The sequence below is a fragment of the Pteronotus mesoamericanus genome, unplaced genomic scaffold, assembly GCF_021234165.1.
Source record: "Pteronotus mesoamericanus isolate MK-2021 breed Mesoamerican mustached bat unplaced genomic scaffold, CSHL_Meso_final scaffold_507, whole genome shotgun sequence".
NCBI classification, from domain to species: domain Eukaryota; kingdom Metazoa; phylum Chordata; class Mammalia; order Chiroptera; family Mormoopidae; genus Pteronotus; species Pteronotus mesoamericanus.
The window spans coordinates 8,989,225-9,015,046 of record NW_026555319.1 but is presented as its reverse complement, the minus strand read 5'-3'; the positions used below and the strand labels follow the sequence as shown (position 1 = coordinate 9,015,046).

Here is a 25,822-nt window from a genome sequence, read left to right as displayed (position 1 = left end):
AGTTTTTTCACTTTAATAAAATAAAGAGAAAAAAATGAAAAAATACTGTACACCATTCAGAAATAATGTTTTGATATTATAAAAGACTATTCCTGTGACTAAGTGCAATTGGCAAAGAAGAGTCTGAAAGTGATGAGGTATCTCCTCCCGAAATCTGCAGCCCCCGCCTGCCTGCAGAGGAGGCCGGCCTCACGTTATCAGTTCTGACTTTCCAGAAAGTGCTCACGCATCCTTGAGTGTCTCTGGCCAAGACTAATGCACCAGGTTAGGAGGCAGCTGTGTCTCGGGCAGACTGATCTTTTAGGAATAGAATCAGGTTCGATCATTTTCCTTTTTTCAGCCCCTGCAGCAGGTGCCTGTTGCTGCCACAGTCCAACCCCTCTCCTTCTGGTGGCGAGGACGGAATCGCAGTGGTCCTCACCCACTGTGCGTTGACTTGGCCTTTGACTCTCTGACATTGACCTTGCCTTGCTGCCTGTCTCCCTCCAGATCTTTGGAAATCTGGCTTGTTCTTGACACTGTGGTCTCAGCCTAAATGCCAGGTCCCCAGGGAGGCCTTCCTACCCACTCACTCCGTGTGAACCTGATTTTAATTCTCCATGTAGCTCTCATTATTAATCAGTATTCCCGTATTGTTTCATCTGCTTGTCTGGATCCCCAGCCAGGACACCAGCCCCCAGGGAGGGATGGCTCTTGTGTGCCTCTTTCATTGCTAGAGTCCAAGCACCTTATTATACTTAAAAGATACTTACTGGATTAGTTTTTGAATTAATATATAGCTTTTGAAGACACACATGAAGTCATGCTGTGTACATTGTTTTTTCCTCTTCTTTCTTTCATTTAATAGTAAGTGTTGGCCTGCTCTCTATCCCTATTCTTTTACGCACCTACTTAGTCCCACCCAATGGAATCAGCATAATTTAATCAATTGGCTCCTTGGGATGCATGTTTTGGCTGTTTTCAGTCTTTTGTGAAGCAAAGTAGAGTTTACTGTTGGGGGGTGGAAATTGGACTGGGAGAGGCGAGAGAGCTGGGATGGAGCAGCGTGCAGTGTCACCGCATGCGGTGGTGCCAGGGGTTGTTCGGAGCAGTGGTGTCCAAAAGAAGTTTCAGCAGTGACGGAAGTGTTTTATTATCTGCTGTGTCCAATCCAGCAACCGCTGGCCACATGCGACCTTTGGGCATGTAAGTTATGGCGATTGTGACTGATGAACAGCATTTAAAATTTTACCTTCCGTAAAATTGATTTAAACTTCAGGAGCCACGTGTGGCTCTGGCTGTGGTGAAGAGCAGCATACATGTAGGATGGGGCTCCATAGTGACCACCGCAGGGTATTACCGGGGCCCAGGCCTGGACCATTCGGGCCGTCATTGTGACTTGTCTCCGGGGAGGGAGGCAGAGTGTTCATGATTTAGATGCATGAGGTCAAGAGAGAAGCTGTCACTGGAGGGAAAGTAAATCCCGAGCAGACTCTGGCTCGTCTCGGAGCCTTTTTCTTGGTTAACCTTGGAGGACAGGGCGTCTGGAACGGGAGCTGGCAAGCTTTTTTGGTAAAGGGCAAGAGGCGAATATTTTCGCCTTTGCAAGTCTTCTCCGTTACAACTAATGTGGCCGTGGTCAAGCAGGTGTCACAGATGATGCATACATGACAGGGCATGGCTGTGTTCCAGTAAAACTTTATTTACAAGAACGGTCCGAGGCCTGGATTTGGCCTAGGGTTGGCCCATAGTTTGCCACCCCCGAGGCCAGAAGAATATGCCTGGAGCTGCCCAGTTCAAACCAGCAGGACAAGTGCTTGCATGTTTGCACACCCCAGTGGGGTATGAGACAGCATGGCTGACCTAATTCCGGTGAATGACGATTTCTGGTGGGTCACACCCAAATTGGAGATTCCCACTTGGTGAGATGGGTACAGCCATGGAGCAGCTGCTGAGCACACCCCTGCTTCGTGGCCACATCTGTGCTGGTGCAGAAACTATACGTAGCAGGGGCTGCTGGTAGCGAAGCTCGTGTCTCCTCCTTCCCTTTTCTGCCCACAGTGCCCAACACCGTGCGTTGCACTTCGAGTGTCTTGGTTGGCATGTGCCCACTGTGCAACCAAGTGCCACACCGCCTCTCTGAGCTTCATTTGCTCCATCTATAAAATGGGTATAACTACAGTACTTGCCCTGCATGGTCATGGCGAGGATTGCATGAGTTAATGCTTATAAAGGGCCGGTATCTGGAGGATAATAAATGCTCAGTGCACAGATGTGCGTGCAATGCTGTATGGTTCTGGAGGGCCCAAAGGAGCTCCTTGAGCCAAGTCTTCAAGGGTGTGCAGGGGGCAGGCGGTATAGGGTTCTAGGAGAAGGGAGGCATGGAGAAGCTGGGGTGGGGCAGGCTAGGGCGAGAGGAGACAGGGAAAACAGCGCTCATCCACGACTGGGCATTTGGGTTGTTTGCCCCTGTTGGCTGTTGTGAATAGTGCTGCTGTGACCTTCATGTATAGTTTTTGCTTGAACCCCTGATTCTGATTCTCTCGAGCACGTATCTAAGAATGCTGCACAGGGCGCTGTGCGAGAACGCGAGCGCTCTCCTGTCCCCTGGCTACGCCTGTGGGGCGCTCATCTGGTCCCAGCCCTGTCATTTCCTCCCAATTGGCCAGGCCAGACGCTCCAGACACCGTTAACGAGATGCTGAGGGATTTGGCCGGGTGATGGCCTCTGAGTTCAAGGGGACACAACCCCACACTCAAGGAAGCTGAGGGTAAAGAGGCTGGTTACTCTGCTTAACTCAAAGCCAAACAGACTTCTGGAACAGGAAATGGCACAAGGACTAAACACCCGCTTGGGACTTTCCTTGCTGTTCTTTGGGACGAGGGTGCTGGGAGGCGGGCTGGCAAGTGTGTGTTGCTCTAGAGCCTTCTGAGTGCAGAGCCAGCTAAAGCATAGGCAAGGCGTACCCCGGAGCTAGAAAAAAAGCTAAGGTGTGTCTCTGTCCTCAAGGAGCCCATAGCTGAGAGTTCACTGAGAAGATCCAGCAAAACCACCCCTCCTGGCTCGCAGGTGGAAACTGGGCCACATCCCTGTAGAATTCCCCCAGGTGGAAGATGCCAGAGGTCTTTGCTGGAGCTGGGGCACATGGACTTGGATGGGAATCTGTTGACCTGGCTTCTGGTGTTGGCTCTACACGCTGGGGTGCGTGCCTTGTGTCAGGTGCTGTGGATACGAGTCCTTCTTGTCTGTGTGGTGGGCGCGGGGCCCGGCGGGGAGACATTCATTCAGTGACCACATATGTAACTGCAGAATTCCAGCCGGGACATGTGAGAGGAAGCAGAGGGTGCAGGGAGCACACGTGACCCGCAGATATGGCTGGTCTTCAGGGTTGAGCGCTATGTGTCTAGGTAGGTGAGTCTTAAAGGATGGGTAGGTCTCCACTGACAGGCAGGATGGGGAACAGTGTTCTCGTCAGAAGGAACAACATGTGCAAACGCCCTGAGGTACATGAGAACTTGGTGCCCACCGTGGCCAGAGTCAGAGGGTGACAAGGCCATGATGGTACCAGGGGAAGTTGGAGAGCGGGCGCTGAGGGTCCTGCGACGCCTCTGTGAGCCATAAAGGGGCGGAGCCATAGGGAGCCTTCGGAAGTTTTTAAGCAGGGGAATGACGTGATAGAATGTACACTTTTCAACACCTCACTTGGGCTGTTGGGTGGAAAATGCATTGTGAAGAATCACAATGGGATGGGATTAGTTTAGCCATAAAACGGTGTGGTTTCTACATGGGCTACAACATGAGTGAACCTCAAAAACAGTATGCTCCACGAGAGAAGCCAGGTGCCAGAGTTCATATATTGGCTGGTTCCATTTGTGTGAGAAGTCCAGAGCAGGCAAATCCACGGGGACGGGGACACTGGTGATCGCCAGGGGCTGGAGGGAAGTGGTGGAGGGTCACTGCCTGATGGGCATAGGGTTTCCTCTGGGATGAAGAACGTATTTTGGAACTAGATTTGCACAATGTGAATAGTCAGTGCTACTGAGTTTACTTTAAAGTGGTTAATTTTATATTACACAAATTTCACCTCGGTATAACCAAAAGCAAAAAAAAAAAAAAAGTAGGACCAGGAGCCTGACTGACGGGCAGTAGCGTCAGTGTGGCTCAGGTGAGGGCGGAGGGTGTCTCGGAAAGGATGGTGGGACTGGGGATGGAAGGCAGTGAGCAGATATGAAGGAGTCAAGAATTCTAAGGGTCATCTATTCCACCCTTAAGGGTCACATCAGGAAGGTCGGAAGAACTTTCCTAGATTCCAGCATGCAATAGCCCTTTGCAGTTCGCGGTAAAGCCAGTACATTCTCCTAAGCAGAGATTAGGGCCCTCGAGCTGGGTGTTTTTCCCTCTGTCGATGTGCAGTGTCAGCTGAGCCAGGCTCTGGGGCTGCTGTGGGCACAGCCCGCCCTGTCGGGGAGTCCTGACTTGCCCGCCCATCCAGAGGGAGCAGGGTCCACGCAGGGCTCCCACAGCTCCAAAGGGTGGAGCAGCCCTCGCCAGCGTTTCACGCCACCTCATTTTCCAGCTTTCTCCAAAACTGGCTCTGCTTCCAGAGAAGACCTTACTGTACTATGTAATATCCTGTGAAGATTGTGGAGAGGACATCCTTTTTAAGTGCATCTGCAGGATATACTGCAAGATACTCACTGAATCTTAGTACACAGCCCCGATCATTAGACACAGTAATTTGTGTCTGTTTTCCTCGCTGAGCATGCCTGGGTGACGAGGGCGGCTGGCAAAGGTGAATCTCACATCCTGTCCACAAAGGCTTCCTCGGTGTGTGGGAAGCAGTGATAGGATCTCCTCCTACCTAGTCGGAGCAAATGGCCCCGCATCCTCCCACTCTCTCTTCCTCCTGGCCTCTCTTCCATCCTTCCATCCACCCATCCGTCCGTCCTTCCATCCTCATTCTTCTCCATTTCATTCATCCCTTCTTGCTTCCCATTCTCTCTTTTATTTCATCCATGTGTCCTTCAGATCTTTCAGCCACTCATCCTCTTCCCTCTCTCTGTCCCTTCCATCCACGCTTCTGCCCTCTCTTCCTCCTGTTCTCTCTGTCCTTTATTCATTAATCGTTCCATTTTCACGCTTGCTTCCATTTATCCTTCTGCTCACCCTTCCTTCCTTCCATCCGTCTGTCCATCCATCCACCCACCCGCCCATCTCTTTGTCTGTTCATCTTTTTATCCATCCACCTGTACACCTGTCATTTATTTACATACCCCTTTCTCTGCTCCATCTGTGGCCGTGAGATGGGGGAGAGAAAGCAACTCTGAGCTACTGTTAAACTTGTGCTGGGTTAGGCCTGGTTCTCCGTGTACAAGGATCTGGCCTCGTCACTCGGTGGCCCAGTGCCTCAAGGTTCCTGTCTGTGGTTTGGAGATGACAGTGGCCTCTGTTGTTGGAGGGTTTGACAGCATCCTCTTCATTTGCCAAGGGGAGTGAGAGAGTTGCTGGATGTTTCAGGAGAAAAACACAGCCTGGCTTCAATGTCCGGCTTCTTCGAGGTTCTTCCCATGCCACACAGACACCAAGTTTCACCTGATCGTAGCGACGTTAGTAGCAGGCCCCCCGCACCCTCATCCTGTGCTGGGCCCTGTGCCACGCGTATGATCTCACAGAATTGTCGTGATGTCCTTCGTAGGCAGGTGCTTTTGTTTTCTCATTGTCCAGGTGAGGAAACAGGCACAAAAAGGTGCGCTCACTTTCCTGAGGTCACGGTCAGGACGTAAGCCTGAGTCTCCCTGACCCCTGAGGGTCTACCTCCTAAATCGCACTTCAGACCTCCACTGCTGAGTCCTTGTGTGGAAGGAAGAGCCACCCCTTCCTTCCCCCGCTTTCTTCCCCCACCACAGGCAGGAGCAACCAGCCAGCAGGTGCCGCTGTGGCAGGAGGCAGCTTCCCGGGCCTTGCCGCAGGCCCCCCGGGGAGAGGACACGCGGGGCTGCCAGCGCAGGCCCCGGGAGGGGTGGCTTTGCAGGCACATCTGAGCTCCTTAAAGCCAACGAGCAGCAGGCCTCCTGGAGAGGGTGGCTTTTCGGCTGCTTGTGTGGGAGGCCTGCGGTCTTACCTGAACACACCTTCCTAGCCACTCCCTCCAGAACTCTGAACGTTGGCAGGGAGGGTTCACTTTGGCCACAAGAGGGCGCCCGCTTCCTGGCCAGCCCTGAATGGGGCCTTGTGGGAAGGTGGGAAGAGCAGTGAGGTTAGTTATGACGCTGTTTTAAACCACACTCTCTTAAACTGACCCGCTGAGCTCTTTGGAAAGGGGAGAAATGTTTCAGAACCAGGTGGAGAGGTTCATTCTATTCAGGTGGTACTAAGCAAGGGGCTGAGAAATCCGACAGTGAAAACCACAGGTTCCTGTCCTCAGGGAGCCCACAGTTGAGTATGGAAGACAGAGTGTTGGGATGCAATGTGATAAGTGTAGAGTCTTAATCCAGATCCGTCACTGAATAAGCATTTAATGAGCACCTACTGTGTGCCAGGCTTTGTGCCAGTTGCCCAGGACAGAGAAATGAACAGTACAGAATATCTTGCTCTCAAAGACCCACAATCCACTTGGGAGACAAAAACTGAAAGAAAGAATTTGGGAAAATAGGAAAGGACAGCCACAGAGATATACCGAGTATTTTAGGAGACTTGAAGAACAGCCAGCCCAGGGTAGGAGGGAAAAGGGAATATCAGGGAAGGCTTTTTGGAGGAAGAACGCTCAACCCCGGCTGGGAGGGATTAGGGTATCAGGGAAGGCTTCCTGGAGGAGAGGATACCAGAGCCAAGTCATAAAAGACAAATGGGGATTAACCAGGCAGAGAAGGGGACGGTATTCCAGGCAGTGGGGACATCACAGGCCAAGGCTTGGAGGTGAGAAACGGCACAGGATAGTGGCCGGGGCTCAGTGACAGAGGAGCGGGGAGAGCCGCCCTGCTGGGTCAGGGTGGGAGTGGGGGTTGGGTGCGCATTTCATGTGTGTATGGATACACTTCCCGGTCCTCTCTTTCTGTCTCCCTTCCAGAGCCAAGAAGAAAAGCAAGCCCTTGAACCTCAAGATCCACAGCAGCGTGGGCAGCTGCGAGAACATCCCGTCCCAGCAGCGCTCGCCGCTCCTGCCCGAGCGCTCCCTGCGCTCCTTCTTTGTCGGGCACGGGCCTTTCCTGCCCTCGACCCCTCCCGTCCACACGGAGGCCAACTTCTCCTCAAGTAAGTCACCTGCACGCTGCACCCCTTCTTTTCTTTTCCTGTGGTGAAAATGTGAAATGTTCACTGAGCATCTGCCAGCTCCGCCCCCACACCTGCGCCGCACACGCCCCTTTGAATGGTTTCAAAGGGAAGCGGGGCGTCCTTGGCTCTCGGGAGGTTGGCAGGCTGTTGTCATTGGTCCCACAGGTGTGTGGGGATGACAGAGGGAAGCAGGCACGCAGGGGATTCAAGGACAGAAGCTTCGTCTTTTTCTGTCTTCCGCGTCTCAGCTGCCTGGTCACAGGCATTTTCTGCTGTGCATTAAGGCTTCCGTGATTACATTTTGTAATCCCCCACCCCACCCATGCAGGTCAACGCAGCGTAACCTTTGCATCTCCACGATGTATTCAGGTTCACACTGGGCTGAGCGTGGCCTGGGGGTGCTCACATTCTGCTCCCGTGGAGTCCTGTGTGGACAAAGCAGTTATTACTCAGAGCGGAGGCGGACCTTGTTGGTGATCAAGGGCTCAGGCCTTAGAAGGCACTTCATCTTCTCTGCCCAGGGGCCAGCTTTGCCAAATAGGCACAGATGTGTTCAGAGGGGAGCCCCTGAACCAGCCTCCGGCCAAGCCAAGAACTTGTATTGACGGGAACTCGGGAGGCGTGGGGCTGCGGGGATGTGGAGGAAGTCGCCCCAGGCCCTCAGTACAGTCGCAGGGGTCTACGCGGTGTTGCTGCTCTGGTCATCGATGAGTGATGTTTACTGCGCCCCGGTACTTGCTGATCCACAAGCATGATCTCATTTCTCTCTTGGAGCAACCCTGGTACAGATGGAGCATCATCATTGTATAGATGGCAAAACTGGGGCTCAGGGGCGTCAGGGGACTTGTCTGAGGTCACACAGCTGTCGAGGCATTGAGCCAGGCATATGAATCTGGGTCTGTCATTGTGCATGGCTTGATCACCAAGGCGCCTCAAATATCCGGCAGGATGCCTTTCTCTAAATGTGGGGCCCTATTCTTTACATAAGGCTATGGACCCTTTAAGAATTTGATGAAACCCATTAATTCTCTCTTTGGATAATTGCACACATCACAAACATCCAACCTGTGGGTCCATTGTCAAGACTGTAGGGTCCAGAGCTCTGCCTGAACCCAGCTGGGCAGTGGGCCTGGGTCAGGACGGTGAACTCAATTTACAGTCCACAGTTGTGGTTCATGCATCCACTGCGGGAATCAGAAGAGACTTGTGTAGGCGTCAGTTAGGAGACGTCTCAGAGTCTGGCTTGTTTGGGTGCCCAGGGGGTGCAGGCCCTGAATCGAACAAACCAAAATAGCACCCGCAATCCACGTCAACACCAGAAAGCAATTTATCAATTTGTCGGGAGAAATCATTGTCAGAGAGACCAGAAATGCTCCAGAGGGTGGGCCTGCGCGCAGCCGCAGGGGGTGAGCCCGGAGGAGGAAGAGCCGTGGCCACACAGCAGGTGGGGGACAGCGTGGGACTAGGCAGGATGTCCTGGCCCCGGAGGGACGTGCTGGGGTCCCAGTTCCAGCTCCCTTACTTTGGAGCCTTGTGCCTGACCCCAAGCGAGCTCAGAGCCTCTCTGAGACTCAGTTTCCTCATGTGTAAAATGGGGATAACAATAGATTCCTCTCATAGATGTTTGTGAGGATTAGATAAGCTCATGTGTGTCAAGTTACCTGCACAGTGCTTGGCACACAGTCTGTGCTTAATAAATGGCAAATGTTGGTAGGAAATTTATTAGCCCCTTTTCCCTAGTAGCATTTCTGTCCTCTAGCTCCGTGATCAATTTGGGGGCTGTGGCTAAATGCTTTTCTGTTGACTGCACCCGCTTCCCATGGTCCGAACCATGGAATTTACCTTGGCCTGAGGTGGTTGCCGTCAGCAGCCATCCCTGTCTTTGGCCTTCCTCATCCTGCGAGTGAATGTCAGCAGGGCCGCCTCTGACGGTCCGGCCATAGCTCTGTAATTTAGTTCCGGCCAGAGCAAAAACACCTATAGCTTGCTTAAAAGAAAAAGAAAACATACCACCACCATGGACTTGCATGTTCAGACCCCTCCTCCTGCCAGAAAGAATGCTGTGAAGGTTCAGCATGGCCCCCACCTCGCTCACCTGCCCTGGCCTCCATCTGAGAGGAGCGACTTCTCTGTTTGCCTGTGGGCGGGAGCAAAGTCCCCAATTAAAGTCCTCTCCCTGCACTAGGAGGCCCTAGAGCGTGGTGGCCTCTTTGGAGCCAGTGCTGGTCCTTCGTAGGCAAAGAGGTCGCCCTTTGCCTCTTTGAAAGGAAGACGATAGCATTTGAGTCCCTCTGGGAGAATGAGTGGTAACCCAACAAGTGGCTGGACCCCTGGACCGGTCCCATTTCCGTTGACCCTGACAAATAACAGATGAGGCCGCCTGGTGGCGCAGGCTCCAGGCTGGGCCCGTGGGAAGCTCTCTCAGAGGCTCAGTGCTGCCCCCAATTGCCTGTGTGACCTGTGTCCCTGCCTTCTCATGGTTAAGACTCACCCTGCTCTTTGAGGCAGGCACTGTTGTTCTCGTATTACAGACAAGGAAACGGAGGCTCAGAAAGCGAAGGATTTTGCCTGTGTGGTAGGTGTTGAACCCAGGTCTGACTCTAGCCTTCTCAGGTCCTGCTCTTTAGTGCAGGGAGCTCCTGTCTCTCTCTGGGCCTCCGCTTCCCCAGCTGGACAGGGAGGGACCCCATGAGGGTCTGTGTCAGAGCTTGGACGCCCTGTGATCCCAAGGCTTCCCCAGCGAGCTACTCCCGGGCACCTCTTTGAACTCACTTAGGAAGCCAGTTTTGGAAGCCCCGGGAGGGGCTTCTGGGAGAACGCGGCTGCCAGATGTCAGTCACCTCTTGCTTGGAATCGTCCCCTCCTCTCGCCACTCTGAGTTTCAGACGAGAACTTCTGCCCCTAGGCCCTCCACGCCCGCACCAGCCTCCCTCGCACTGACGCCGCTGAGGGAGCCCCTGAGGCTCTGTTCCTGACAGGCCACGTCTCTCTGCCCCTTTGTCACTGTCTGCTCTGGCCGTGGCTTCACTGTGAAGGCTGGTGATGTGCCATCTCATTGCCCCTGACCGTAATGCCGGGAGGCAGCATTAGGCAGATCTGGCTGTGCGGTAGCCAAGCCTCGGACCCTCAGGGTGCCGAGCCGCCACGGAAAGGCTGTGAGAGGGACTTCGCCTCCCTGGGCGTCACCCTGCTTCCCTGGCCTGGGGGTGATGAGCGGGGGGGCGGGCATGACAGGAGCCCCCACTTATGGAGGAATCTGTCTCCAAGGTTAGCCACGCACAAACCACAAGAGATCAGCTTCTGCCGCGCTCTGTGGAAGGTGCTGACTCAGGCCGCGCGATTCTGCTTTCAGGAGTGGAGAACAGCGGACTTAGCTCTCCATCCTTGCTGTATTTAGTCTGTGTTGCCTCTGGCTGCTGTGTCAGCCCAGTAGTGTCTGATCGGATGCCCTCCATCCGTGGACCATTTTTGGTCCAACAAGCTGTATGCCCGTGAGTCTTTGTAGGTTCTCTCTGATCCCAGCTGACTTGGGTCAGGCAGCCTAGACGGAAGGTAATCATTCATTAGCGGCTGGTGGAAGAGATTTTGGGGCTGTAGCAACTAAATGGTTGCTGATGTGTAATTGGGCAAGTCACCGAACACCTGAGCCCTTTTCTACCCTGCAAGGGTGTAGTGAGGACAAAATGAGGAATGCTTGTAAATTTCCTAGCCCAGGACTGGTGCTTAGAACACTGAGTCTCAACAAAAGGTCGCTTTGGGAGCTATTGCTATATGTTGCGTGATGGGATAGCTTGTAACAATGATGAAAATGGCGATAATAATAGCAACCGACGTTTATTGTGTTGACAGTGTTCCAGGCATCATCAATTCGGGCAAAGCCATTTACTTCTGTTATTTCATTTAAGCTTCATACCCCTCCACATGGTAGGCCCTGTTTTCATCCCCATTTCGCAGATGAAAAAACGGGGGCTGATAGAGTTATCTAACTCCCTCAAGGTCATGAAGTCAGGAAGGAGGTGGAGTTTGCCCTCATTCTGAACCCACCACCCTACATTCGCCTGCAGAATGAGATCGCAAAGCCATCTTCCCCGAAACCTGCTCGCTCTTCAAGTAGGGACCTTGTTCAAGTTGTTTTCCTTGCCTAGTCGGGAGATCGTGTTTGGTGGGGGGGCAGCCTGGCTTTGGGGCTGCCCTCCAGAGAGCAGCACCCATACCTGCTCACCCATGGTCACCCCCCAGGACTCCATGTTGGTATTCAGAGCATCCATTTTCCCAGGTGGTGGCCATCCCCCTGGGGGCCAGGCAGGTGCAAAGTGCAGCCGCGAGAGCGAGCTGAGGACAGACAGCTTCAGTCTCTGCGCCTCCAGCGTCCTGGGGCAGAAGGAGCGGGGTGACGGTACTTTTCCCTCCTGCAGTTTTCGATGTTTCTCTATGAGCTGCCTGTGGGGGTCAGGTGCTTCAGAGTAGCATCCACCAAAGGGGACGAGTGACTGATGATTCCTGGACTTCCTTGTTGTGGTCCTAATGACACCAGCTGGAGTTTTACCCGCGGCCCCTGCCTTGTGAAACACTGTCCTTCCCGCGGTGTCTCAGAAGACGGCATGTGCTCACCCTGTTCCACCTCACCCTGCCGTCTCCTCCTCTCCTGTCCAAGCCGGCCCTGTTCTTTGTCCAGGGGGCAAGGCGACAGAGAGTTGACCCTCAGCCGAGGGCCTGGCCTGCTGTGCTTGGGGCTGAGTCAGAAGCCTGATTGGTGGAAGGAGGTGGCAGCAGGTAGCAATAAAGACTGATGACGCCAAACTGCCTTCTCCCAAGAAACCAGCCACCGGAAGGGTTGTAAAGAGACGCAGGATGGGGGTGATTATATAATGGGGTTTAATGAGGCTTGAGGCCAAGGTTCATTACCCGCTGGAAGGGGGGAGGAGGACCGAGCGCCTGTCTGGACAGAAGTTTGCTGCCCGAAAAACCACATTCTCCTCCTCATCGGGAGAGATGTTGAGAAGTTTGGGTCTGACCTGACTCAGTGGTGGCAATTCTAAGGGGCAAACATATAAATTGTTGGAGTGACCCAAAGAAACTCTGCTCCCCGAGAATGCTGCTCCCCACCCCTCCGCCCCTCAGCAGACACAGAAAGCCTCTATGTTGCCTGATGTTTGTGCTGTACATCGTTGCTGTTGTGTAGAAGCCCAGGTCCCAGCAGGTCCCTAACACGACTGACTCTCTGCTACTTGCCAGGCAGGCGCTTTGTAGGCATCAAAATAGACCTACCTGGAAGCAAACAAAATGATACGGAAAGGTTCCTAATGAAAAACACCGGGTCCCTTGCACCGTCCCTCTCCCAGTCCTGCCCTTCGGAGGCTCTTTCTGTGCCTAGTTCTTTTGGCGGTCAGTTCTGCAGGTTGAACTGGGTTGCACTGGGGCTTCTCAAAGTGAGCCCTGCGTCGCCTGCGACCGCGTCACCTCCGGGAGCTTCCTAGACGTGCGAATTCGTGCCGTCTTCCTTCCCGGTCTCCCGAGTCAGAAGCCCTGGGAAGGGGCCCAGCCCCGCGAGTCTCCCCAGCCCTCTGCGGGCTTCTGCGGGCTAACATCTGAGAATCACTCTGCGATACGACAATTTTTAGGTTTAGTTTTTTATTTTACAATAATTCAAATTACAGAAAAGTTGTAAGAACAATGTAAAGGATTCTGGAGCCCCCTTTGCTTTGCTCAGATTTATCAGTTTTCAACATTGCGGTTCCTTTGCCTTCTCTCTGTAACCCCGCCCCATTTTCGCTCTTATTTTTATGAACCCTTGAGACTAGGTTGCCTACTCTCTTCCATAGCCACGTGGTTACCAGGTTCAGTAAACGCAGCATTGAATCAAGACTTTCATCTAACCATATTCTAATCTCAGCAGTTGTCCCAATAGGACCCTTTATAGCATTATTTTTTGTCATAGCAACCAATGCAAGATCACATTTTGCATGGAGCAGTGTGTCAAGCTTGAGCAGGGCTTCAGCCTGGCTGTTCGGGACTTGGACGTCTTGGACGAGGAGGGACCAGCTAATTGACGGGATGTCCCTCGGTCTGCGTTTGTCTGATGAGCGCTCGTGGTCCGACTCAGGCTCTGTCGTGTGGGCAGGAATTCTTCGGTGGCTGCGTCCTTCTCGATGAGAGCGTCCCTCCTTTGCGGGGCCACGGCTGCCAGATCTTTGAATTTTTCAAAAGAAGCCAGAGACTGTGACTTTTACGAGAAATCTGCCCATTTAAAAATGTTAGTGCCTAATGCAAAATCTTCTAACATTGCGTGAGGTGATATTAAATAGCCCCCCAGGCACGGGGATCGCATGGGTCTCGGGGCTCCCAGTTTTTAAATGCTGCTCTGGAATCAGGGAGGTCTGAACTGGTAGGTGCCTCAGATGTCACTGAGTCCAACCCCTCATCTTACAGATGGGGACACTGAGGCCACAGAGTGGAAGGGACTTGCTCAGAGTCACAGAGCTGGGGTTTGAAGGTGGGACGGCGGACGGCCAGCTAATGGCCGTCTGTATCACCCCACGGCGGTTGCAGAAGGTCGCCTCTGCTGCTGCTGCAAGTGCTGCAGGGAAGGAAGGAGCATCTCTGCTTAAAAGGCGACGTGTGTTGTGTGTATGGAGGGCTGGTGTGTGTGTGTGTGAGAGAGAGAGAGAGAGAGAGAGAGAGAGAGAGATGCGTGTGGCTGGTGTTGCGTGCCCGGCCACTTTGGGGTTTTTGTCGTCACCCCTCCTCTGGTCGGTCTGCACATCGTGCCTTCCCTGCCTTGGCACACACAATTTGGGCGCAGCATGCAGGAGGCAACCTTAGGACTTTTGTTATGATTGCTCCCACCAGGAATTGTGGCAACAAAAATTGGTTGGTAAGTGGTTGGCGTTCGGAGCCAGCAGGGGTCATTTATGTCTGTCAGGGTGAGTCCTGATCCTCGCTGTTGGCGTGGGCAGTCCCGTCCCCTGTCATCGGGACCTGTGTCTGATCGTGCCTTTGTCCCGGGAACATCCCCCAGCGAGGAATTCTCGGGTTTAAGTGGGTTTCATAGCAACAAGAAAAGGAGGAACAGGTAGTGCTGCTATGGAACTGTATACACAGTGTGTGCACCGGGTGTTCAGATTCTTTATGCCTGCCCCTGCCTCCCTTTCTGCAGATGAGGAAACTGATATTCCAAGAGGAGAAGCCAATGATTAGAGGGAATAGAGAGCCAAGAATAGAGACCATGGCACCTTCAGACTCCAAGCCACATGCGCACTCTCTGCGTATAACTTGGCCTGATCTCATTTCCTTGGGATGTAGTGGGTTGTTTTAATCCAAGTTGTCTCCCGCCCCAAGAAAACTGTTCCTTCCCTGGTGGCCCCATCTTATACATCTATCCAGTTGGGCAAGTGTGTATTTTATCTCCGTGTGATCTTTGCCCTTCTTCTCTACAGTGCGCATCTCCAAGTCTTGTTGAGTTAACCTTCGATAACACAGGGATCAGCAAGCTTATTTTTCTGTACAGGATCAGATAGTAAATATTTTCAGTTTTGTAGGCCATACGGTCTCCATCACAGCTGCTGTTACGGTACAGAGCAGCTATAAACAATACCAAGGCAAGTGGGAGTGGCTGTGTTCCAATAAAACTTTATTTACAAACACTGGCAAGGGGCTGGATTTGGCTAACAGGGTGTAAATTTCAACCTTTGTTCTCCCACATTTTTCCATCTTCTCTGCTACTAGCACCCTGGTTCAAGCTATGAAGTAGTCTTCAAATGGATCTTTCATGTTAACTTTGGCCTCACATCCAATCAGTCAAAGAAATCTTCTCCAATTGGGAACCTGCCCCCCAACCTCAGGTGAAGATTCTAGTGTGGCCTTCTGTTGTTCATAGGTGACAGCCCAGAACCTTAGCATAACCCTCAAGGGCCTGGGTGAGCTGGTTTATGCCCCGCCCCTCATCTCTTCTTGCTCCTTTTGCCCCAATGGCAAAAAAAATTCCCACCTCATACCCTTAGGCTCTGGGCGGCCCCTCAGTGCTGTGACTTCATCTGCATCACCGCTTCCTTGGGGGCGCCTTCCCCAGCTCCCCAGGCTGCATTAGTTACACGCTTTTCATTTCCTGCACTTCCTTCACAAACGCTCATCACAACCTACAACGGTCTGTTTGCTTCTGTGGGCCTTCGCTGAGCGCCCGTTTCCGGGGCACCAGCTTTGCGCGGCAGCGACCGCGTCGCTCTTCTCTGCACTGCTGTGTCGGCAGTGCTCTGCACGGGGCTGGCCCATGTGGGTATTTGTGCACGGACAAGAACAGCTCTGAACGTTCACTCTGTGGCCAGGGCTGAGCCTTCAGCAACTCGGGACCTAGAGGGCAGAAGGAAAAAGGATTCTGCTTCTAGCCCTCGAGAGCTGCAAAGCTGGCTGGCTTTGGCCTCGTGGAGGTCGGAGCTGAAGTTGCTGGACTTTGGTGCAGTCTCTGGGATTTTATGGATGGCTGTCCTGCCTTAATTGACCAGAGAAGCAAGTGGCCAAGCAGAGCAGCCAGAAATGATTTTGTTGATTGGAAAATGAGCAGGTCTTCATCACTGCATGGTGGTCCTGTCATGTAGCTTGAGCTTCGTGGTTTCAAGTCACAGATAACAAAACTTGGGCTTTTTTTTCTTTGTATGTTTTCTTTTTATTGGCACATGTAACTGAAAAATCCAGGGGTTAGTAGGGCTTCAGGCATGGCTGGATCTAGGGGCTCAGTTCACGGCAGGACTCTGTCTCTCAGCTCTGCTCTTCCCTGGATGGCTCCCCTGTCAGGCTCCATGTGGTGGCAAGCTGGCCCCAGGAGTCCCAGCCCCTTCCCTGCCTGGTCCATAGCAGAGACGTGAGATGGTTTGTGTCTCAGATGCACTGATTCAACCAGCCTGGCGCGTGTTTAACTCTAAACCAATCAGGAGGGTCAGAAAAGTTGGATGGAAACTTACTGACTTAACCCTGGGCTGTGAGCTTACCTTCGGGCTTGGAGACTGAGGGTTTTGTCCCGCTGTGCCCCATGCTGCTCCGTTCCGGGCCACCGTTAAAGCGATCTCTGCTGGAGCCGGGGCCTCGCCAGACAAGCATGAGGGGACGCGGGGAGGGGCATCGGCACCTGCATTCATCTCCCCCTCCCACCCCCTCGCTGTTCACTCTGCCTTGCTCTCCCGCCCTGTCATACCTGCCCTAAAGCCTGGCCGTCGGTCCCTCTGGTCCGTTTCTTTTCTTGTTGGTTTTCCCCAGGAACACGGTCGCCCACCTCCTTTCTCCCTCCATGTCACCCCTGCGTGCTCGGTCTCGTGCCCCGCTTTGCCTCTCACCGTCCCTTTTGCTCTCTCCTCCCCCCGCCCCCCGCCTCCGGGTGCCCAGCTCCCAGCCCCCTGAGCTCCCCACCACTCTGGGCTGCATCCCTGACGGAGATGATGTGGAGATGGCAGGTGGAGGACCCTCCCCCACCCCCTCCCCCTTCCCGAAACCAGAGCACTTTTGGGAGAAAGGCCTAAGATTTGGTGCTAAGTGCTGAGGCGAGGAGGGAGGGCCGGATGGCAGAGGTGTCCTGCCTGGGACGGGGACTGGGTGCCCCTTCCAGCTGAACTCCGGCCGATCCTATCACAGCAGACCCTCAGCCTTTGGTCCTTCGGAGTTCGTTGGCTCGCGCTGGCGTGCCTTCAGCGGGGGTCATTATTTTCTGTTTCCCCAAGTTGTCCTTGGCCTCGGGGTTCTCTGGAAACCCCAGGGGCCACGGCGAGTGGCACTCGCACCTCAGGGCCGCGGATCTTGCCTCCTGCAGCCATGGGTCTGGGAGGCCACTAAGCCTGCTGAGTCACCCGCATGGGGACCTGCACAGAGCTCTGGGGTTGGGAGACATGAGGCAGCTTGATGTGATGCAGTGGCTTTCCCAGGGGCGATGCCTTAGGCCGGTCCCCAGCAGCAGGGACTCAGGCCGCCACCTCACCTGTCTGTCCTCCCACCCGTAAAATGGGCGAGTGATGGTGTAAGTCTCCCTGACCTTGCAGATCTGCAGGGAGGATCCAAAGAGCCAATGAGACATGTGAACTGTTATAGGCTGTAAACTGCCATACGAATGTTAAAGGCCAGGGGTCAGTTGCTTTTTCTTTAAAGGGCCAGAGAGCAGGTATTTTCAGCTTTGCAGATCAACAGTCTCTGTCACCACCACTCAGCTCTTCTGTAGTGGCATGAATGCAGCATTATGTAAGCAAACAGGCAGGACTGTGTTCCAATAAAGCATTATTTATAAAAACAAACAGTGGGACGGATTTGGCTTAGGTTTCAGAGCCAGACCAGACTTGGTTTCAGATCCCAGCTCTGCCCCACCCATGCTGGGACGTCTTGGGAAAGTGAGGTCTCTGAGCCTTGGTTTCTCAGATGTAGAGGTAGGAGAATAGGGAACTTGCTGGTTCATGTACTGAAAAAAAAAAATCTGGGTACAAACAAAGGCTTCAGGAACAGCAGCAGGATCCAGCAGCTCAGTGTGCTCAGGACACTGAGGTTCTTTCTCTCCATCTCGCAGTCTTGCTTTCTTCCTTGTGGGCTTCATTCTCAGTGAGGCTCCGCCTTCGTGGTGGCCCTTGGCTACTCCAGGCTTCTAGTTTTACAGATCTAAGTGTATCAGAAAAATGAGACCCAGTATTAGCTCTGATTTGTCTGATGGGGCACATATGTCTGTCCTGAACCAATTACTCTCATCAGGTAGATGGAATACACCAGGTGGCCTGTGTCACTGGCCCACTCCTGAAGCTAAGGGGTGGAGTCAGCCCCTGTGAACCAGTTGGATTGTGATCAAGGGGAATGAATGTCCAAGAAAGCCCCGGGTGATATAACTCCCAGAATAAGGATGCTGAGCAGGCAAGAGAAACCACCACGCCCTGTGAAAATCCACAGGTCTGGGGGCTGGGCACCTGTGGTTCTTGCTCTCACTTGCTTCTCTTCTCACTGAGTAGCCAGGAAGAAATATGAGTAATTATTAATTCAGAAGAGGAACCTATTTGATGAGTATCCCCCTCTGCTTATGTGAGATTCCTGCTTTCAGAGGGTGTTGGGAATCTCTTTTTTCCCTTTCCCCATCAGCATTCAGCTGGCCACGAAGCAAAAAGGAACAGTTTCCAGTCTGGTGGTTTCCAACCTTGGTTGTACGTTCAGATCACCTCGGGGGACTTTTAAAAATTCTGATTTGCAGGCTGCACCCAGTTCAGTGACATCGGAGTCCCGGGAGGGAGGGCCCCAGACGTCAGTACTTTTTAAAGCTCCCTGGGTGGCTGCAATGTGCCGCCAAGGGCAAGAAGCCTTGCTCCAGCTGGAGTAGCCAGTGGGCTCAGGAGCCATTCTGGGTAAAGCTGAGCTCTTGTAGGATTTTCCGAACTCCTACGATACGAGCTCAGTGTAGGCGCTGCGAACTTTCTCTTCTCATCTTGAGCCCTAGAAATAAATAGAAAACAGGCTTTGGACTGTGATCGTTCCCATGTGATTTACAGGTGCTGGAGACCTGCTGGGGCCGTAATTCTCCCGCGCTGCTCCTGCTTACTAACGCCCCGGTGACTGTCAGGTTATCTGGTCCCCTTGCCACATCTCCAGCTGAGCTGGCACTGAGACGTCTGCTCAGGCCCCTGAATGCACATTTGCGGGGGCGGAGGAAGTGGGTGGGCGGGCGGGCAGGTGTGAAGTACAGACAGCACTGCAGTTCCTGGGGTGTAGACAGACCGATCAGGCAATGGGGACAAGGCTAGTGAGGAGACTGACAGCTGCGGGGAGGGTTCGAGAACGTTGCCTTCCCCCCACTCCCCCGGGCCGTTCACCCATTCAACAGATGCATGTGGAGGAGCCACAGCTGGGGCTGCTGGCAGTGTCAGGATAACGCTGCGGAGCCCGCTCCTGAGGAGTGGAACGGGGAGGCCGCGGCAGTCCTAGGTGCGGGCCGCCTGGGCCGGCGACGTCGGGACCCTCGTCCCGTCCCGTCTCTCAGCCGAGCCCGGAACCTGGGTGTGTAACGAGCTGCCATGGAATTATGACAGTGACCCTGCCCCCTGACCAGGGTTGGCACCTGGCGATGTTTCTAACCAGCTTCCAGCCAGGTTGAAAGAAAAAAGCCAAACAAAGAAAACACAAGGACAAGAAACATACACTGTTTCCATGAAGTATGTTAGTGACCTTAATAAATAGCCCTTTCACTTGAGATAATATCCTTCAAATCTCTTGGTGTTAAATGCCCTTTTCAAAGTGAAGTGATGGAGGAAAGAAAAGGAAGGGTCAAGTCAAGGAACATGGGTAAAGGACCTATGGACAAGGACAATGGGGGTGGGTGGGAGGTGGGGCGGGCGGGGCAGGGGAGAGAAATGGGGGAAAAATGGGGACAACTGTAATTGAACAACAATAAAAAAAGTAAAAAAAAGAAAACACTGATGATTTGACTAATTAAAATAAAAAATAAAGTGAAATGATGGGTAATTATAGATGGTGATTGCATTTTATGTAATAGTGTTCATACTTGGAAACAAACATTGCCAACTCTAAGCAGTCCCCTATTTATTAAATTTTATGGCCCATAAAATTCCAGTCAGGAACCTTTTTTCTGCTTTGGCGTTTTAAAAGTTGATAATTGATATTATTCAGTAACAAATCTCTTCAAAAACAAATCTTACATAAACCCCAGTGTCTGTAAAAGCAGATGAAACTGGCCTTGTTCCGGGCCGTGCGCAGCAGGCCCCTGCCGTCCGTCCCGTCCTGGGCCTGCCCTTCCTCCTGTCCCCTGACAGCGGTGGCCCTGGAGACACAGCTTTGAATCTCAGTTGGGAAAGTGCTTTCCCAGAAACTTCTCTAAGTGTTATGAGTGGGAAACCTGGGGTCCTAGGAGGGAGAGCATCTCCTTGAATTTCCGATTCCTGGTTGGGTTCGGTCATTATAAGGCTGACATGTCATTGATGAGTTATAGCGACTTCTCCCCAACCTGGTATGGATTTAGCACCTGGTCGGGGGGAGGGAGTCAAGGGGTGGAGGCTTCACTGTAACAACCCCAGGAGGCAGTGGGGCCTGAGTTTCTCACCCTGAGGAAGACCACGATCCGTCCAGGAAGGAAGTTATATGGCTCCCTCAGGTCTCAGCCTGTGCGAACAGGCTCTTTGGATTGGACCATGTACTCAACCTCTTCCTGACCAAGTGGGCGGACGGACTTGGGGGCGGGACGTGGTTTACCATGAGGCTCAGAGCTCTTTTCCACTGCTCCTTACGCCACAAAGCCGGCCCTGGAGTCTTGGGGGAATTCGGGCTCTTCCGACAGTGTAACTCGAGTTGACCTCTTCAAGAGCCAGTCCCCCATCTGTCCATCCACCAAAAATACTTTCGAATGCTTACTCCCTGTGTGGGTGTCAGGGATGACGCGATGAGTGGACGTTCAAGGTCCCCGTCCTTTGGAGCCGTACTGCTGGGGAGACAGAGTTAACAGCCAGTCATGTCGGTGACAGGAGCCGCACAGCGGTGTCCAGGATGCTGTGGACATTAAAACGGGAGTGATGATGGTGGGGTAGGAGCAGGGACACCTAGACTAGCCAGGGGCTCAGGAAGGGCTTCCGTGGCCCCGTGTCGTTTATGCCGAGACTTGACAGCTAAGTAGGGCTGGCTGATGACCAGGGGGATGGACGTGCATTCTGGGCAGAAGGAACAGCCCATGCTGAAGGACTTGGTCAGGTTTCAGGAACACGCGTGTCTAAGGCTGGAGCCAGGGAGCGAGACTCAGGTGCGACTGCAGAGGCTCCGACTCACCTGTGTTGTCTCTATCCTTGTCTTCAGTGGCAACTTCCCTGCCAGGGGAGTCTGCTCTGGGTTGAATTGAGTTCCCCAAAAGGAGATGTTAAAGTCCTAGCCCCCAGGACCTCAGAACGTGACTTATGTGGAGACGGGGCCATTGCAAATGCAGTTAGTCAAGTTAAGATGCAGTCCCTTTAGAGGAAGGTGGTGCCCTTCTAAAGAGAGGGAAGTTCAGACACAGAGACAGAAACACAGGCAGAAAATGTCACGTGACCGCGGAGGCAGCGATTGGAGGGGGGCCGCTGTGAGCCAGGGAGCTCCAAGTCGTCTATGTGTGACGGCTGTTGCCAGAGGCTAGAAGGGCAAGGAAGGATCCCGTCAAGTCTCGGAGGGAGCCTGGCCCTGCCGATAGCTTGACTTCTGCCCTCTAGAATTGCGAGAGAACGTGTTACTGCCGTGTTAAGCTACTCAATTTGGGGTCCTTCGTCAGGGCAGCCCTAGGACACCAACAAGTGTCTGCACTGAGGCCGTTCCAGCCCTGAAGTGGGCGAGTGCCACGCAGATGAGTCAGTCTCCCTGCGATGACATAATCAGTCTGGGAGTAAACTGGGTGCTTTTGGGAAAATGGCATGAGCTCTTCTCAGCTGTGAAATTGCTCCTCCATCAGTGCGTTCGAGCGATTGCCTCGCAGATGGCCGCCCAGTGACCATAAAGAGTTAAGTGCTGCTCCCCAAAAAGGCCCTTGGCTCCCTGGACGGCCCTTCGCCAGGGAGGAGAATCTGGCGCGGCCCTGCGGGGCCTCCGGGCAGAGGGGGGCGGGAGCCAATTAGACACGGCTGTTGCCACCTGCCCTGGGGTGCACAGGTCTTCGCCGCCTGCCATTGCATGGGAACAGGCGCTTAGGGTGCAGCCATGTCCCCAGCCAAAAGAGGTTCATCAGGACCCCCTTTTCTTACTCTTGTCACCCTGCTTTCTGATTGAATAGTAAACGAGATGAGACGCTTCTGCGTTCACAAAGACCACCAGTCAGTCGCCTGGGATGGAGTGAGCGTTGGATGGATTTGAACCACCGTCCCCTGGGTCCTGCCGTCCCTCACTGACATGTTGGGCGGGTTCATCAGCCTCTCTGGGACTCAGTTCCCCCGTCTGGAGAGTGAGGGTTCTTCCACTGGGCCCGCAGCGTGTGACAGAGATTAAGTTCAAGAATGGCGGAGCGGCCTCTGAAGCGAGGCCTGCTGCTCCAGCGGGGGAGCCGACTGGGGAGGATTCCAGGCAGGTGGCCGAGGCCTCGGTGGCGCCCCCGGGCCTCTGCTTGGAGTGCACAGCGGGACACGCCCCTGCTCTGCGGTAATGACGGATAAGGCTGAGCTGTATGTCTCCTCCATCAGGGTCGCGGCTGCCGCGGTGAACGTCTCCCCGCACAGTGTTGTGATGGGGGTTCTTCTTGCTGGTGGTCCCTTTCTGTAAAATATTTTCTTAAAAAAATAACATCTTTGCATATAGACATATGTGTGTATGTGCTGATATGTATATGTTTATGATCTATATACACTTCAAGGGATACTAATAAAATTTTAGGGCAATATTTTAAAAAATCAGGTGGGTGCACTATTGCCTGTGGACTGGCTGCTTGTTTTTGTTGATACAGTTTTATTTGAACCCAGGCTGGGGCTGGGGAGTGACGGGGCGGGGCCGGGTCATGAAAGTGCAGGGTCGGTTCATGTCCTCCTGTAAAAGTTTGCTATTTTGTTCATCATGGGTTTTTTTTCCATTCATTTGAAAACATGTTACATTAAAATATGTTTTTTTTTCTTAATACATGAGTGTTTGGGCCACATCCTTAAATTTTGTGCCAGAGGCTAATGCCCCATTTGCCTCACCCTGGTCCCAGCCCTGATAAAAATGCTCAGGAACTGTACTTGAACTTGAGAAACAGAACATCACAAGCTCCTGGGCGTCTTTTCTGTGCGTCTCCCGGTTACGTTCCCCCCACCACACCGCCCCAGTGAGATGGCATCGTCCTGCATTTGTTTCACCAGGTCTTGCTCGTCTTTGTAGAACACCTCACGGGCACATGTCCCTAAACAGTGTCGACTTTAGCGTTGCGTGTTTTTGAACTTCATAAAGGTAGGACCATACTTCATGTATTCTGCTGCTTTTTTAAGTTGAATATTCTGGTTTTGAGACTCATGCAGGTCTGTGGGAATCATGGTGCATGCGTTTTTATGCTGTCGCGTACTGGTTTCCCCGACTCTAAGGTACACGTGTCTCCCTGCAGTTTAGCACTGGTGACATCGGGCTGTGCTTTGCAACCTGTGCCATCTTACCGTCACCGTCTGTCTGGCAGGGCTGGGCTGTAGTTGTCATTGCTGGTCCGTCCAGTGCACTTGGACGTGGCTCTTCATAATGTCCTCACTTCTGAGCCTTTGTGTGTTGATCTTACATGAGCTGAGTTTAATTGGAGTTTCAGAGGTCTTCAAAAAATATTACACTGTGACTCGGCCTTGAAACAAAAAGCTGTCAATGCCTATTTTCTACACAGAAAGGCATGAGAACAGAGCAGCATAATGTATGATAAAATATGTCTAAATAAATCTAAACAAGATTGTAAAATAACACGAAAAGTAAAATGTTAAGTATGAGAAAGCACTGTCATAGGTTAATTGGCAGCCTCTTTCTCTCTCAGTGGTTCATAAATCAATGACCTTACATTCAATGGCATCTTAAAGGGCAGTGAAATATGGTGCTGTTGTGTTGTGTGAGCACACAGTCATTGTGTGCCTTCCTCTGTGGAGGGACACTCGGGTTCTTTCCTGATTTTTCACATTCTTGGACGTTCTCCTGGTGCACACGAGCATCCAGAACAGTTTCCCAAATTCTCGGGCGGTACCCGTCCCAGGGACGTTTGTTAAAAAATCCTGACTGCTGGGACTCATCCTGAGCCTCTCAAATCAGTCTCTCCAGGGAAAAGTGTGGGATTTAGTCCTCAATGCAAGTGCCTTTCTTAATTTTTATCAGGAAAGTGTTGGAAAGGCGGATCGAGGAGATATTCCTCGGAGCAGACCTGCTGGGTCTGTGAGTCTGCTCAAGAGTGGCTGCCTGATGAGATCAGATTTTTTCCAACTTTAGTGCAGTGGGGGCTTGGGCGTGAGTAATTCTCTGTGGCAGAGACCCTGTAGGGGGGACCGTCCTGTGCCTTGCAGGGTGTTTAGCGGCATCTCTGGCCTCTATGTCCAACATGCCAGTAGCACTTCCCTCCACCGCCAAACACACTTAGGAAACCAGAATGTCTCCAGACCTGGCCAAGTGTCCTCCGGGGGGGGGCGGGGCGGGGGCAGAATCACCTCTGGTTGAGAACCACTGGACTAGATGATGTATAATTGGTTGCCAGAATGGTTGTATCCATGTATGTGTTCACCAGCCAGACAGGCGTTCCCGTGGCTCCGTATTCTAGCTAACCTCCATGTGGCCAGACTTTTTTTTTAAAACTATTTTGCCAATCTGGTGAGAATAAAATGGTCTCCCAGCTTATTTTAAGCTTGCTTTTCCCAGAGTGCTGACGAGGTTGATGGTCTTTTCACAAGTGTATTGGCCTCTAGTGTGTCATCGTCTGTGAAATGTCTTTTACTAATTTTTTTTTTCTCTTGAGCTGTCTCTTTTTCTTGTTGACTTTTAGGAACTAAAAAAAACATTCTAGGTTCTAATTCTTTTTGTATGTGTGGCAAAAAATATCTTGTACTGATTTGTGGCACACCTTCATTATTGTCTCTTTTTACAAATAGTTTTTAACGTATGTAGTCAAATGCATCATTTTTTTTCCTTTATGGTTTTTGGCTTTTCAAAAAAAAGTCTTATTTAATAAATTCTTTCTGCTGTGAGGTTATAAACATATTGTCGTACACGCTCTTCTACAAGTTGTAAAGTTTTGCCTTTCACATGTAAGTTCTTAATTCACCGGGAATTGATTTTGGTGTGTGGCACAAGGCCGGCTTTTTTTGTTCTTCCCCCAAATGGAGAACTGATTTCCCAGCACCATTTATCAACTAACCTTCCCTTCCCTCCGACCTGCTGTGCCAGTGTGTCATTTATCAGGTGTCTAAAGTCACTCAGGACTGTTCCTGTGTTTTTTAGTTTCTACTGGTTGTCATCTTGTTTCTGTCCTTCAGTTTTGTTTTGTTTTTTATCTGTACCTGGATACTTTTTAGATTTTTGGCTTTTATTTTCTTTCAAAACTCATTCTTAAATGCAGTGTGGAATTCTGGAACAGAAAAAGGACATTAGCTAAAGAACTGGTGTTTACTTCATAACAATGTACCAATGTTGGTTTCTTAATTTATTTAAGATGCTAACATGAGGGGAAGTTGGGTGAATGGTATATATAGGAATTGTCTGTACTATCTTTATAACTATTCCATTAATCAAAAAGTAGTCCAAAGTAAAAAGTTGAGTTAAAAATTTGTCCTTATTTCTTAAATTTTTTTTGCCTTTTCTATTAACCCCTTCTCTTAATCCTTAGACTCATCGTTTACTTTTATATTGTTAATTTACCATCTCTTAGGTTTAAAGCATTTATCTTAATCTCTGATCTCCTTTGCCTGCCATCCTTTAAATTTTTGTTCCATTGAGTGGAAGTCTTCTTCATTTTAAATCTTTCTTTTGTCTCACCATTTAAGTAAACGTTCTTAATGTCTTCTGTTTGTGGGATTCTAACTCATTTTTAACCTCTAGGCCCATCATCCCTTTTGGTGTTCGCTCAGCTTTCATTTCTTCCTGATCAGCGACTCTCATTATTTGCAATGTATGATGCTTC

General features: G+C 51.9%; 1 protein-coding gene across 1 annotated transcript in view; it reads left to right on the top strand.

The window, feature by feature from the left end:
- Positions 1 to 25,822, top strand: part of KSR2 (kinase suppressor of ras 2) — a 269,609-nt gene that overhangs the window by 147,264 nt on the left and 96,523 nt on the right. Inside the window, exon 5 of the mRNA XM_054594298.1 lies at positions 7,046 to 7,230. Within this exon, the coding sequence (XP_054450273.1) occupies positions 7,046 to 7,230 (185 nt within the window). The remainder of the gene's footprint in view (positions 1 to 7,045; positions 7,231 to 25,822) is intronic.